At 38.5% G+C, this 15,174-nt stretch overlaps 1 protein-coding gene across 4 annotated transcripts; it reads left to right on the forward strand.

Annotated features, from left to right (window-relative positions):
• The first annotated feature begins 867 nt into the window (after nucleotides 1-867).
• Nucleotides 868-13,781, forward strand: LOC113852806 (glutamate synthase [NADH], amyloplastic). Of its 4 annotated transcripts, XM_027483178.1 has the most exons (23): nucleotides 868-1,633; nucleotides 1,723-1,866; nucleotides 2,643-2,732; nucleotides 2,982-3,134; nucleotides 3,430-3,530; nucleotides 3,638-3,734; nucleotides 4,208-4,317; nucleotides 4,677-4,780; nucleotides 4,863-5,042; nucleotides 5,140-5,483; nucleotides 5,565-5,635; nucleotides 5,725-6,194; nucleotides 6,292-7,161; nucleotides 7,372-7,526; nucleotides 7,808-7,969; nucleotides 8,071-9,670; nucleotides 10,405-10,415; nucleotides 10,679-10,885; nucleotides 10,989-11,257; nucleotides 11,524-11,829; nucleotides 11,929-12,196; nucleotides 12,365-12,622; nucleotides 12,839-13,578. In XM_027483178.1, the coding sequence occupies exons 1-23, from the start codon at nucleotides 1,283-1,285 to the stop codon at nucleotides 13,118-13,120; spliced, it is 6,603 nt and encodes a 2,200-aa protein (XP_027338979.1). In that variant the 5' UTR covers nucleotides 868-1,282; the 3' UTR covers nucleotides 13,121-13,578. The 4 variants fall into 4 exon arrangements, with proteins under 4 accessions (XP_027338979.1, XP_027338978.1, XP_027338980.1 ...); XM_027483177.1 differs by lacking the exon at nucleotides 10,405-10,415 and having other exon boundaries at nucleotides 1,723-1,842; nucleotides 2,628-2,732; nucleotides 8,071-9,675; nucleotides 12,839-13,781; XM_027483179.1 differs by lacking the exons at nucleotides 868-1,633; nucleotides 1,723-1,866; nucleotides 2,643-2,732; ... (2 more) ...; nucleotides 3,638-3,734; nucleotides 10,405-10,415 and adding an exon at nucleotides 3,800-3,937 and having other exon boundaries at nucleotides 8,071-9,675; nucleotides 12,839-13,781.
• The last annotated feature ends 1,393 nt before the right edge of the window (nucleotides 13,782-15,174 follow it).

Raw genomic sequence — 15,174 nt, forward strand, 5'->3', positions numbered from 1 at the left:
ATATATATATATATATATTATGCTATTATGTAATTATATAAAATTATATTTTAATAAAAAATGAATTTAAAATTATCTTAAATTATTAAAGTAAAATATATTTTTAATTAACAAATAATATAAAAGCAAATAAAAAATTTCATCTAAATCTAATCGTTTTTGTTATTCAACTTTTATATCCTCAATTTATTCATTTATATTAAATTAATATTTTTTAAATTTTTACAAAGCATTTTCTAAAAAATGTCAATAGTTTATTTATAAAACATTTTATTATTGTTTTTAATAAATAAAATCAGTAAAATTAAAATTAACTTAAATAAATATTAGTAGTGAAATTAAATATAATGATATTATTAAATGAATATAAAATTATTGCACTATAATATCTTAAAAAATGGAAATAATGACGACTTTTAGGTAATTTTGTTAATATACTGTAATTAAAATACCTAATGAAAAAATATCATTATTCATTAATGCATTGGGATTAGGATGGCGGTTTTCCTTTTGGGTTCACCGTGAGGTTAGAATTAGCGGAGGGAGAATGAATGCCCAGTAGGAGCATCGGTGAGCAGCAGGAGGGAGGTTCGGCGTATCCGAACCTGGCATAGCAAACGGAGGGACCCACCCACAGCCAGAGAGCGGCTTTAGCGTGCCGCATAGAACAGCTCACACGTGGCGTCACTGTGAATCCTTAGCTGTCAACAAAGAAAACAGAACAGGGACGAGGACGGAGTTGGTAATTACTACACAAACACAAGAAGAACCACGTGGTCCCCACTCACTCCCTCTTCCTACCCATTCCCCCCTTCTCCTTTATAAATTCCCCCTCTCCCTCTTTCACAAAGAACCCTCACACACCACACGACCTTCGGGCGCCGCTCTTCTCTCTCTCTCGTTTGTTCCTTCCTCAGTTTGGGTGTTTCCGAAGCGGTCCACGATTGTGTCCGCAACATACGAGACAAGCCTTGTTGCGATTCGAATCTCCCCTTCAATTGTTGCCATTTTCCTCATCCCAGTGCGTAAAAACTAAATTCACCAAAATTCGGATCTTAGAGTAACAACCCAGATCTGTTACATTTAATGTGGAAAACCGCTCTCTTTTTCATTTTTTTGGATATATTTATTTTATTATAATATTTTATTTACTGAGGCGGTTGTAACAGAATCTGGAAGCCGAGATAAGTTCCATTTCGAACGTAAATACACAACATCGATTAAAATTATCAGAAAAAAAGTAACCCCAAGTTTGCTTTATCTTTTTTCTTTTTGTTGAGTAATGTCAAACTCTCTGTCGTTTGCGTTCCCGGCTCTCAACAACCCTCAGCTGAATGCTCTGAATAACCCTAACAATGCGCGTCTGCGTCTCGGCCTGAGAAGCAGGGTTGCGCGATGCTCTGTGTCGTCCGTAGAGAGGAAGAGGTTCTTGGGGACCCGGGTTCGGCCGAGCAGTTCAGACCGGATCCGGTTACTGCAGTCTGCTCGCTTGCCGAAGCTGAGGTTGGCGGTTCGGTCGGCATTCTCGGCGGTGCCGGAGAAACCGCTGGGGCTTTACGATCCGGCGATGGATAAGGACTCGTGTGGGGTTGGGTTCGTGGCGGAGTTGTCAGGGGAAAGCAGCCGCAAAACGGTGCGTAGCGGGTTTGGTTTTGGGTGTGGGTGGTTAAGGCATTTATGAATGAATGGGATATGATTGTGTGTGACGCGTGTGCTCTGCAGGTGACAGATGCGTTGGAGATGTTGGTGCGGATGACGCATAGAGGTGCTTGCGGATGTGAAGCAAACACTGGGGATGGTGCCGGAATTCTTGTGGCTCTGCCTCATGCCTTTTACCAGGAGGCATGTTTATTTCTTTGTTTCTTTGCGCGTGATGTTGTTTTCAATTTCCGATTAGTTTTTCCATCCCTATTTTTTCTTCTTGTTCTTGTAAGTCTGTGTTTTTCTTTTTTTGTTTAAAGAAAAATAACTTTTTAGTATTTTTTCCTTGAAAATATCTTTCTGTATTTTTTTTTTTGTTTTCTTGTTAGTGATTGGCGTTCATAGGAGAATATGTGAGATTATAGTTTCGACTGTTCATGCTTCTGTTAATTGTGTACGGATTTTATTTGTTTATGAAGGTCTATTTCTCTTATCTGTAAAATTTTCTTTTGATGCTTTTCAATTAGTAGTTAGTTGCTGTATGCTTTCTCTATAGTCATTTTCTTTTCCTTTCTTTTCTCTTTATTTTTGTTTTTTGTTGATGGCTGCTTTTATTTTGTTTGAACTATTTTATCAATTTAACAATTATTATTATTATTATTATTATTATTTCGGAAGAGGAGTATTAATGATATTTCTGCCCCTCTATTTCTGAGATCATAGAAATAGATATTTTTTAATGTTTTCAATCGATTTTCATTAGCTCTTTTCTTTATTCCTTTTCTGCTGCAAGATCTTTTTGGTTAGCTGGGCAATAAAACAGTAAATAATACTTGCGTTCATAGAAGTTTTGATTGAATCATTCCTAGGTCTGTAACCTCTTAATGGATGATAAACGACAAAAATAATATTTGGTTGGTTGGGACTTGGCTTAGTATCTTTTCCCTGTCATATTGGCTGAGATTGATTGGTTTGCCTCAATGCAGGTTGTGGATTTTGAGCTTCCTCCCCAAGGAAAATATGCAGTTGGCATGTTTTTTTTGCCTAAATCTGACAAACGAAGGAATAAAAGCAAAAATATATTTAGAAAGGTAAATCTAATTCTGAAGTTTCTTTGTCGTAGTTTGAGTTTTAATTTAATGCATCGTGGAATGGCCTTTTCAGCTTAGATTTGTTTAGCGCACCATACTAATTTTTGTGCCCTGTATCCGCCAGTTGTGTGTGATCATGCTGAGGTTGTCCAGTGACAATAAGTGCTCGTTTCCTTTTGCTATTATTAGTACTGCGATTTTATATTTTACTGACATTGGGCTATAATTCTGTTTTGCTTTTGGTTTAAGGTTGCTGAATCTCTGGGGCACAAAGTTCTTGGTTGGCGTTCTGTTCCCACTGATAACACAGGGTTGGGCAATTCAGCCCTGCAGACTGAACCAGTAATTGAACAAGTTTTTCTTACTTCAAGTGCTCAATCGAAAGTTGATTTGGAAAGACAGGTATGTTTCTTACATCTTGACATAGGTGGCAGACATTTGCATTAAAATAATTCAAGTGTACTAACGTTTGATCTGGATTCCTTTCTAAAGAAAAGTATTAACAAATAATTTCACTTAAATGTTTTAATTTAGACTTAAGTGTCCTGGTTAAATTTGAATATACCTGGTTAAATTTGAATATATCCCTAAGTAGAAGGGTGTTTTAAAATTTTTTGGCTCAGTTCATATCATTGATTGGTTAGTTTTGAGTGAGGTTTGCATGGTGCGTAATAGATGCTTGGTTTCTTCCTTTCAGATGTACGTACTAAGGAAGCTTAGCATGGCTGCTATTACATCTGCGTTAAACCTCCAAAATGATGGTATTACAGATTTCTATATCTGTTCACTCTCATCAAGGTGTGTTGTCAAGAGGCAGCCTAATTTTTTTGAAAATTATATTATGGTTGTGGCAATAGTTATTTAACTCAATTTCAAATTTCTGACTGGCATCAAATTTTGCACAGGACTGTTGTTTACAAAGGTCAGCTAACACCAGCTCAGTTGAAGGATTATTATTTTGCAGATCTTGGCAATGAAAGGTTTACGAGCTACATGGCCCTGGTAAATATATTACCCATTAACCTATTTTCTTTCTCCACTAACTCTATACTCCAACAAACAGCATGGGAACAACCAGTAACTGAAGAGATGCAAGGTTGGGGAATGACTTCTGAGGCATTGAGGTTTGAATGATCTCTTAAGTTCTTCCGCTTCCTTGATTACTATTTGAGTTTGATGCTGGATTGGATGCAATGGTTGAGTTGGTAAGAAAGTTCATTATCAAGATAAATCATGTTTGCAGAAATTTCTGCTGATGCTTTCTGTCGTTAGTTGGTCTGGAGGACAATTTCTTCAAAGTGGTGGAGTGAAAAATCATTTTGGTTAAAGTGGATAGGATTTCTACTGGCACATTAGTATATGTTTTGTATTGTGCCTAGAAGAAAACTTCCTTATGCATTTGATTTTCTACATTGGTTTGTATTCTGTTCTAAGAGTATAACCAACATTGTTGACAATTTGGTATGCTTGTGCAGATACATTCACGATTTTCTACAAATACTTTTCCTAGCTGGGATCGTGCTCAACCTATGCGAGTATTGGGCCACAATGGAGAAATCAACACACTCAGAGGCAATGTTAACTGGTATGTCTTGAATAAAATTTGCCTTACTGTAGTGTAATGGTATGACCTATAAGAATGGATACTGTATTGCACTGGGAACTTAAATGGTCTGTCTGCTGTATCTCAATGCTTCTGAAATCATTGAATCAGATAGTAAAATATTGATGGCTACTTGCTTGCGTGTCACCTCCCCCCCCCCCCCCTTCAGCCATAAAAATGGATACTATTTTCCTGTCTAGGTGCAACAAGCTTTGTGCTAGATGATTATGGGTGGGTACCTGGGTGCTAGGGCATTAAGTTGAGTGTTGTATAGAATGTAATCATTGTATTTAGATAGTTATTGTGTAGAATATATCAGATAATCTGGTCTAATTTTGTAGGATGAAAGCACGTGAAGGCTTACTGAAATGCAAGGAGCTTGGTTTGCCAGAGAATGAGTTAAAAAAGCTTTTGCCCATTGTAGATGCAAATTCATCAGATTCAGGTGAAAAACTAGCTGAATGTTCTATATTAACATGCTTCTATGGTCATATACTGAATTCTAATGGGTAATTTTTCTTTTCCAGGAGCTTTTGATGGTGTACTTGAGTTTTTGCTTCACTCAGGAAAAAGTCTTCCTGAAGCTGTTATGATGATGATTCCTGAAGCATGGCAAAATGACAAGAACATGGATCCTCAGCGTAAAGCATTTTATGAATACTTCTCAGCTCTCATGGAGCCATGGGATGGGCCAGCTCTTATATCATGTAAATTTTCTGGGACTAAGTTCTGCCACAGGCTTAAATTAGCTTCGCGCACTGTCTTTGTTTGGCACTAATTCAATCTAACCTAATGTCACTACAGTTACCGATGGTCACTATCTTGGAGCTACATTGGATAGGAATGGACTGCGACCAGGCCGTTTCTATGTCACCCATAGTGGACGAGTTGTAATGGCAAGTGAAGTTGGGGTTGTGGACATTCCTGCAGAAGATGTGTGTAGGAAAGGAAGATTAAATCCTGGCATGATGCTTCTGGTGGATTTTGAGAAGCACATAGTTGTAAATGACGATGCCTTGAAAGAACAGTATTCATTGGCAAGACCTTATGGGGATTGGCTCAAAACGCAGAAGATTCAACTCAAAGACATAGTTGACTCTGTTCATGAATCTGAAAGAGTGCCACCAACCATAGCAGGAGTGGCTCCAGTAAGTACAACATAAAGTCAATTTGAACATCTCATAAATTCTTCTAGGCAAGTCTATTAATGCATCTTCCATGAACTACAGCTATCCAATGATGATGTGGATATGGAAAATATGGGAATTCATGGTTTACTGGCTCCGTTGAAAGCTTTTGGGTATGCAACATTCATCCTTGATACTTACTCCATTTTACTCTCTGAATTCACAAAAGAAGTGCTTTTTATATTCTGCTCTATTCATGCAGATATACAGTTGAATCATTGGAAATGCTATTACTTCCAATGGCTAAGGATGGCGTAGAAGCCCTTGGGTCGATGGGAAATGACACTCCTTTAGCTGTCATGTCTAATAGAGAAAAACTTACTTTTGAGTACTTCAAACAAATGTTTGCTCAAGTGACCAACCCTCCTATTGATCCTATTCGAGAGAAAATAGTCACTTCAATGGAATGTATGGTTGGTCCAGAAGGTGATCTGACAGAAATCACTGAGGACCAATGTCACCGCCTTTCACTAAAAGGTCCCCTTTTATCCACCGAAGAAATGGAAGCCATTAAAAAAATGAATTATAGGGGATGGCAAAGCAAAGTTATTGACATAACATACTCAAGAGAATGTGGTAAGAAAGGATTGGAGGAAGCATTGGACAGGATATGTGCAGAAGCACATGATGCTATTAATGAAGGCTACACCACCCTTGTGCTGTCTGACAGAGGTATTATTATACTGCTATGTCATCTTTGTATTGTGTAAAGCTACCTTATACAGTGCATATCTATCTAATTTATTTGTATCTGGAATTGAATCTGTAGCTTTCTCAAGGAAACGTGTAGCTGTGAGCTCCCTCCTGGCTGTTGGTGCTGTCCATCAGCATCTAGTTAAAACACTTGAGCGCACTAGAGTTGCCTTAATAGTTGAATCTGCTGAGCCACGGGAAGTGCACCATTTCTGCACACTCGTTGGTTTTGGTGCTGATGCTATATGCCCATATTTGGCTCTGGAGGCAATTTGGCGACTGCAGGTTGATGGGAAGGTCCCACCAAAAGCAAGTGGTGAATTCTACTCTAAAGATGAGTTGGTCAAGAAGTATTTCAAAGCAAGCAACTATGGAATGATGAAGGTCCTTGCCAAGATGGGAATATCAACTTTGGCCTCATACAAAGGTGCTCAGATTTTTGAAGCTCTAGGTCTCTCATCTGAAGTGATTGATAAGTGCTTTGCTGGAACTCCAAGTAGAGTTGAGGGTGCAACTTTTGAGATGCTTGCTCGTGATGCCCTTCAACTGCATGAGTTGGCTTTTCCTTATCGGGTTTTCTCTCCTGGAAGTGCAGAAGCTGTAGCATTGCCAAATCCTGGGGATTATCACTGGAGAAAAGGTGGTGAAATTCACCTGAATGATCCACTTGCAATAGCAAAGCTTCAAGAGGCGGCCAGAACTAACAGTGTAGATGCATATAAACAATATTCCAAGCTCATTCATGAATTGAACAAGGCTTGCAATTTGCGCGGGCTTCTCAAATTTAAAGAGACAGCAGTTAAGATTCCTATTGATGAAGTGGAACCTGCTTGTGAAATAGTAAAACGGTTTTGCACTGGGGCCATGAGTTATGGTTCAATATCATTGGAGGCACACACAGCATTAGCAATGGCTATGAATAAAATTGGAGGGAAATCCAACACAGGTCTGTTAAACTTATTTTAAGAATATTAAAACAGATTTTTTCTTTTCCAACTTATAAGAGGGAAATGTCTAGTCTCTTACCAGTGTCAAGAATGTTGACAAAACATGCTTTTCAGCATCACTTTTCCCTTGAAAAATCTAGTTCATGAAGTTAGTCTCATAAATTTTGGTAATTATCTGATAATTGAATTTTCTGCCCTATTTGTAATAGGTGAGGGAGGTGAGCAACCATCCCGTATGGAGCCTCTTCCTGATGGCTCAATGAATCCCAAAAGGAGTGCCATCAAGCAAGTGGCTAGTGGGAGATTTGGTGTTTCAAGTTACTACCTTACAAATGCGGATGAACTACAAATAAAGATGGCTCAGGTAATATAGAAAATGAGTCTTTAAAATTGAGTTTGTTGTTTGTTTACTTATATATCATAGTTTCATTGACTGGTCTGTAGATCCTGATTACTGTTGGAGTTAAATTTATATTGTTTACGAATTTATATTCATGGCAGATGATGCTGTGATTTCAAGGCACCTCTGGGTGCTCTTGCGTCTTTAATTATACCTACATTTGACCTTTGGTGAGGTTAAATAAAGTGTAGTTTTTCATTTAGTGTAGAGTGGTATTGTCTTAACTTTATTATTGTTAACTTCAGGGAGCAAAACCTGGCGAGGGAGGTGAACTTCCAGGGCACAAGGTTATTGGAGACATTGCTGTCACTAGGAATTCAACTGCGGGAGTAGGACTTATCAGTCCACCTCCCCATCATGATATTTATTCAATTGAAGACCTTGCTCAATTAATTCATGATTTGAAGGTATCTTTATATGGGATTCTATTCTTTGACAACCAGTGCTTCTGATTGAATATTCCTCAAGTAATTTTTCCTGTTTAATCGATTCTCTTGTTAATTTGCAGAATGCCAACCCAGCGGCCCGGATTAGTGTGAAGTTAGTATCTGAAGCTGGAGTGGGGATAATTGCTAGTGGAGTTGTAAAAGGTCATGCTGACCATGTCTTGATCTCAGGTCACGATGGAGGTACAGGCGCATCCAGATGGACTGGCATAAAGAATGCTGGGCTTCCTTGGGAACTTGGCCTGGCTGAGACTCATCAGACTTTGGTTGCTAATGATCTACGTGGTCGCACAGTTGTCCAAACGGATGGGCAACTGAAAACTGGGAGAGATGTGGCCATAGCCACTCTTCTGGGTGCAGAAGAGTTTGGTTTCAGTACTGCTCCACTCATTACTCTTGGCTGCATCATGATGCGGAAGTGCCACAAAAACACCTGTCCTGTTGGCATTGCTACCCAAGATCCAGTACTTAGAGAGAAGTTTGCTGGAGAACCCGAACATGTTATCAATTTCTTTTTTATGGTGGCAGAAGAAATGAGGGAAATTATGTCCCAGCTTGGGTTTAGAACGGTTAATGAGATGGTTGGCCGTTCTGATATGCTTGAAGTTGATAAAGAAGTCATTAAGAGCAATGAGAAACTGGAGAACATTGACCTCTCTCTATTGCTTAGACCTGCAGCTGAACTGAGACCTGAAGCTGCTCAATATTGTGTGCAAAAGCAGGATCATGGTTTGGACATGGCCTTGGATAATAAGCTCATAGGTCTGTCCAAAGCTGCTTTGGAAAAGGGTCTCCCAGTATACATTGAAACTCCAATCTGCAATGTAAACCGCGCCGTGGGAACTATGCTTAGCCATGAGGTGACTAAACGGTACCACTTAGCTGGTCTTCCAACTGAAACCATCCATATCAGATTTAATGGCAGTGCAGGCCAAAGCTTTGGTGCATTCCTCTGTCCTGGTATCACATTGGAACTTGAAGGTGATAGCAACGACTATGTTGGTAAAGGATTATCTGGTGGCAAGATTGTAGTGTATCCTCCTAAGGGAAGTAACTTTGACCCTAAGGAGAACATTGTAATTGGAAATGTGGCATTATACGGGGCCACACATGGGGAAGCATATTTCAATGGGATGGCAGCAGAAAGATTTTGTGTGCGTAACTCTGGGGCAAAGGCTGTGGTGGAAGGTGTTGGTGATCATGGGTGTGAGTACATGACTGGTGGGACGGTTGTTGTGCTTGGGAAAACTGGTAGAAATTTTGCTGCAGGTATGAGTGGTGGGATTGCTTATGTTCTTGATGTGGATGGAAAATTCCAATCTCGATGCAACTTGGAGCTTGTAGATCTGGATAAGGTTGAAGAGGAGGAGGACATTATTACTCTTACAATGTTGATACAGCAGCATCAACGCCACACAAATAGTGTGGTTTCCAAAGAAGTGCTTGATAATTTTGAGAGCCTTCTTCCTAAATTTATCAAGGTGTTCCCGAGGGAGTATAAACGTGCTCTTGCAAGTATGAAATCTGCAGAAACCTCCAAAGATGCAGCGGTGCATGCTGCTAAAGATGCAGAAGAGCAAGATGATGAAGCACAAGCAGTGGAGAAAGATGCTTTTGAAGAGCTTAAGAAACTTGCGACTACATCCTTGAATGAGAAACCGAGTCAGGTAATTTTAAGTTTTTTATTTTCATTTTTTTTATAATACTTCTTCCTGTTTTTTTTTTCTGCATTCACACCAAAACTGCTTAGCTGGATAGCGGATAACAAGACCATTGCAATTCTAAAAATTTGAAAAGTGCACCTAATATAGATTATACTATATATATATATATATGTATGCTGAAAAATAAAAGAAGTACCCAAATGCAAGACATATTCATAATTAACTATCAAAGTCAGTTGAGAGCATAACACGTCAAGAACAAAATAGAGAAGAGAAGCAAAAGTTGTTGGAGATGGTGAATGGGAGCACTTTAGGACTCGAGCACGCTGAGTTCAAATGATACAACAACAAATGGCAGTGCAAAAGGGTGTTGGGGGGGGGGGAGAGAGTGAAATTCCAAGGTTACCCCCTCTCAAAAGCCTTCTAGTGCACAAAACGAGGGTAAAATTGACATTTTCATCCTTCATTGGATAGTGGCTGTGACAGTCATGATTTTCTGCGATAATGGCTGCTATTTGTGCTGCTCCAGCCGCAACACAAAACTGTGACCCGTACACTCTGGCAGTAGGTAGCTGGGCCACTCCGCTCCGTGATAGCACCACTGTCTCGCACCATTGACTACTAATTTCTTGATTATGTAGTCAGACTTTGAGCTATATTGATTTTTGAAATAATTATATAGGGTTGAATAATACCTAGAAGTTTCAATTTGGAATTTTCTAGTATGTGGAGATGGAAATGCTGTCAGTTATTACTTACTTTACAAGTAGATCTTAGAAAGGAAAGTTTTTCACTTCCTCTTTACCGTAGGCCCTCCTGTAAATGTTTTAAATTAACCTCGTGATGAATACTCTACTGCATAGTAGATGTTTGGTTTTTTTGGTGGGGGTGCAATAGTGGTATTGTTTGTGTTTTGCTTAAATGTGAATGACACACATGGAAAATTTAAGTACCCTAAGTAATTTTTGCACATTTTTAGCTGGCTAATGTCTTTGAATATCTGCAGGCTGAATCACCGAAGAGGCCAAGTCGAGTCACTGACGCTGTTAAACATAGAGGTTTTGTTGCATATGAGCGTGAGGGTGTTCAGTATAGGGATCCTAATGTTCGCATGACTGATTGGAAGGAAGTGATGGAGGAGACAAAGCCCGGTCCCCTTTTGAAAACACAGTCAGCCCGATGCATGGACTGTGGTACTCCTTTCTGTCATCAGGTGTGCATTTCCAGTTTCAAGGTTTTCATTTTTAATTTATATCTTACATCTTTCCTTCTTTGGACCTGTGTTTAAACTAAAAGATATTTCCGTAAAATTTCAGGAAAATTCTGGATGTCCTCTTGGAAATAAAATACCAGAATTTAACGAGTTGGTGTACCAGAATAGGTGGCGTGAAGCATTAGAGAGGCTTCTTGAAACGAATAACTTTCCAGAGTTTACTGGGCGGGTGTGCCCAGCACCATGTGAAGGTTCTTGTGTCCTTGGTATCATTGAGAATCCCGTATCTATTAAGAACATTGAATGCGCTATCATTGACAAGGCTTTTGAGGAGGGTTGGATGGTGCCACGACCTCCAGTTAAGAGAACTGGGTATGCTATTTTACTTTAAAGAACTCTTCAGTTTGATTTTTGTTATTCTGATATTCTTTTTCAATCAAATACGTATAACCCTCCATGTTGACATGCATAATTTCTGTTTTTTAGCTTCAACTTGGTTGCTATAATTAGTAATATTAAATTGGACCGTACTAGAAATAGCCGAACTTTTCTCTTCAATTATCATTTATTTTTTTAGGAATCTTCAACTATCAGTTAGATAAGCTGTGTTATTGACTATAATGTCTTTATTGATACAGGAAAAGAGTAGCCATAGTTGGAAGTGGACCAGCTGGCTTGGCTGCTGCTGATCAGCTAAATAAAATGGGTCATACAGTAACAGTGTATGAAAGAGCAGATAGGATTGGAGGGCTTATGATGTATGGGGTTCCCAACATGAAAACTGACAAAGTGGATGTAGTTCAACGACGAGTCAATCTTATGGCCGAGGAGGGAATAAATTTTGTTGTGAATGCTAATGTTGGACACGATCCTCTGTACTCTCTTGATCGGCTACGAGAGGAAAACGATGCCATTGTCTTGGCTGTAGGAGCTACAAAACCAAGGTGAGATACAGTGACATAAGTCCTATTTAAGTATTTATTACCTATAACTTTGTTCAATTTCGTTGTGATACCAGTAAATGTTTATTTTTTTTCATGCAGGGATCTTCCTGTACCTGGACGGGAGCTGTCAGGTGTCCATTTTGCCATGGAGTTTCTCCATGCAAACACCAAAAGCTTTCTTGATAGCAATCTCCAGGATGGTAACTACATTTCTGCCAAGGGAAAAAAAGTTGTGGTCATTGGTGGAGGTGACACTGGCACAGATTGCATAGGGACATCCATTCGGCATGGTTGTAGTAGCATTGTAAATCTTGAACTCCTTCCTCAGCCACCTCCAACTAGGGCCCCAGGCAACCCGTGGCCTCAGGTTAGATTTGTATCATTAGTTTTTCAAAATGTCTGTTTATGTATTCTTTGGAAGTAGACAACCTGGGAAATTGAGTTCCTCACTTGTCATTAACTAGGAATGGCCAAAGAAGTGTTAGAAGATTATTTTACATAATTTGTGTTTAACCATGATGTTTCTGGAATGCAGTGGCCCCGCATATTCCGTGTAGATTACGGGCACCAAGAAGCTGCAGCCAAATTTGGCAAAGATCCTAGATCGTACGAGGTACTGACTAAGCGGTTTGTGGGAGATGAGAATGGGGTATTGAAAGGACTTGAAGTGGTACGTGTGCGCTGGGAGAAGGATGAAACCGGCAAGTTTCAGTTTAAGGAAATTGAGGGATCAGAGGAGATTATTGAGGCTGACCTAGTTTTACTAGCAATGGGATTCCTCGGTCCTGAGTCTGTAAGTATTCATAACTAACAACTTGGTAATTTTTGTGGTAGATGAAAAAGTAGAGAGAGTAATAGGTTGTTGGTGTCAATAAATTTTTTATTGCATTTTAGCCTTGTTGTGTAGAATCTAGTGTTCTAATATTTGAATGCTTTCACGCAAGTGATACTCAGCTGGGAATTGTTTGTCATAAGTATTAACTGAGTACGCTTTCGTTTGTTTTGCCAGACCATTGCAGAGAAGTTGGGTGTGGAGAAAGACAACAGGTCAAATTTCAAGGCTGATTATGGCCGCTTCTCCACCAATGTCAACGGAGTGTTTGCTGCTGGGGATTGTCGCCGGGGTCAGTCGCTGGTGGTATGGGCAATTTCAGAGGGACGGCAGGCGGCAGCACAGGTGGACAACTATCTCACCAAAGAAGACCACAGGAATCAGGATGAACTTGTCAAGAGGCAACAAGACATCAACAAGAAGCACCAGGGCAGCAGCAAACATACGGTGATGACTTAGGTGGCTTCTGTGATTTTTCGTGCTCATAATGTTCCAAAAGTAAATGCGTAGAGAATAAAATAAGATTGTTCAAAGTTTGAGGGCGCCAGATTCATTAGTTTACTTCAGGGATTCTTGGTTGGCAGTTGTTACCCCAAAGGGGCAAAAATAAGAAGAAAATAAAGAGAAATCTAGTGTACGGAAAGAAAAATGTTGTCTTGGTGTTTGGTGGTCTTAGGTTATTAAAAGTTATTTTGCAGATTTGAGTGCTGTTCAGTTGTTCATAGATTTTATCGGGTTTTATTGTTGGGACGGTTAGCTTTTTCAATAGTAGATAATGGGGACGATGATTATTAGAAATGAAATGTACAGTTTGATTATTATTATTTAGGTATGACATTGTTTCCATTTTAAAGCTTACCTTTGAATGACTTTAGGTTCTGGAAATTTTCAATTTTTAAGTTCTTTTCTGAACTTTTAACAAAAATGGGGTCGTAGTTCTCTTATTTCTGAATAATTTCTTGAACTCAATAGGAAGCCCATTTTCCGTCGTTTTTTCTTTAAAGTTGTAATTTATAGTCGAAATTCGGACATGCGGTTTAAGTGACGTTGTTGTCTCTTGGTGACGATCATTATGTGAAGTGATTTGTACAATTTGATAATTATTATTCACATATTGTTTCATTTCGAGCTTGTTTTTCTGAGGCCATGCTCTAGAAATTTTCAATTTAAAGTTTTAAGTTTTGGTCTATAATGTAAAATCATAATTTTCTTATTTTTAAACAAGTTTGTATAAGGATTTAGTTCTTTAAAAAGTCATTTTTTTTCATTATTTTTAAATTTCTTTTAAAAATTATTTTTTACTACCGTCTTATTAATTTAATACTTTTTTTTTCTAGTATCAAATCGACTTGACTCATTATTTTACTTCATGTTTTAAATTTTTAATCGTAAAAAGCTCAATTTTATAACTTAAAATTTTATTTAAAATAAAAATATATAATATTATTAATAATACATTTTGTTTATGTTATATATAAGTCAAATTATATTAACTAATTCTGATATTATAGGTAAAAATAAAAGTATTTTAAAAAAAATTATAAAAAATAAAAAAGAGACTAAATGAAAAAACCAATTTTTAAAAGAACAAAATCTTATTGACAACCCAAGTATAAAGTACAATTAAAACATTAAAATACAAGGTTTTTCTCCTATGAGAGAATAAATCAATACCAAAAGACAGTATTTGATGTCCCTGAAAATGACTATTTTCCCTCATTCTTGAATCACTTCCAACTTCAAAGGCCGTCTTGGGAAAGTGAGTCGAGTAGCTGTAGAAGAGGTCAAGTGAAACGGATTCGGAGGCACAGTTAACTGCTCTTGCTCGCAAGTTTCCAGCATTTGTAAGACAACCTTTTATGGAGGGACGGTTCACTGGCAGCCACTGAATGCACCAGAGTCCAACAATTGCAAGTTTCTTCGCAATTCTAACATTGCATTCATCTTCAATATGTACATGCACGTCTCCTTCAACCAAGTTATGGATTAGATGAACTCTTTCCCTTGTGCGTCTGAATTGTTGAGGATCTTGACAGCTTCAAGAATGTCATTGGAGAGTTTTCCTTTAGACATTGCTCCTTGAGCTCCTTCTCCTAGTTTATCTTTAGAACCACTTGTTATTATTTTTATATCAGCGTATGAAAATCTAGCAGGCTTTTCTGCCCTGTAATCCTCTAAAAACCTCTCCACCTTGCTTCGTCGTCTTCTTTCTTTTCAAAATGGCGGAATATCTTGAACATAGCAATCACCACCAGCACCACCAGAACAGCACCTATATTTATGGTTATAGTTATAACAACGATCCATACCAAGCTTCTCCAGCACGGTATATTTCAGATTTCATTTCAAACGAGCTTCTTTTTCAGCATTTAGTTTACATGAACTGTAGTCATCCAGTGAATTACAATGGCAAGTATGTGGATACTGCTTCCTGCGTCAAGTGGCATTCCAAAGGCTACATTTGGGCAATCGCTGGTCACTTAAAAGCAGAGGATTTTGCAGGTGGTTGCCGT

The sequence above is a fragment of the Abrus precatorius genome, unplaced genomic scaffold (assembly GCF_003935025.1).
Source record: "Abrus precatorius isolate BTA unplaced genomic scaffold, Abrus_2018 Scaffold10, whole genome shotgun sequence".
In the NCBI taxonomy this organism is placed as follows: domain Eukaryota; kingdom Viridiplantae; phylum Streptophyta; class Magnoliopsida; order Fabales; family Fabaceae; genus Abrus; species Abrus precatorius.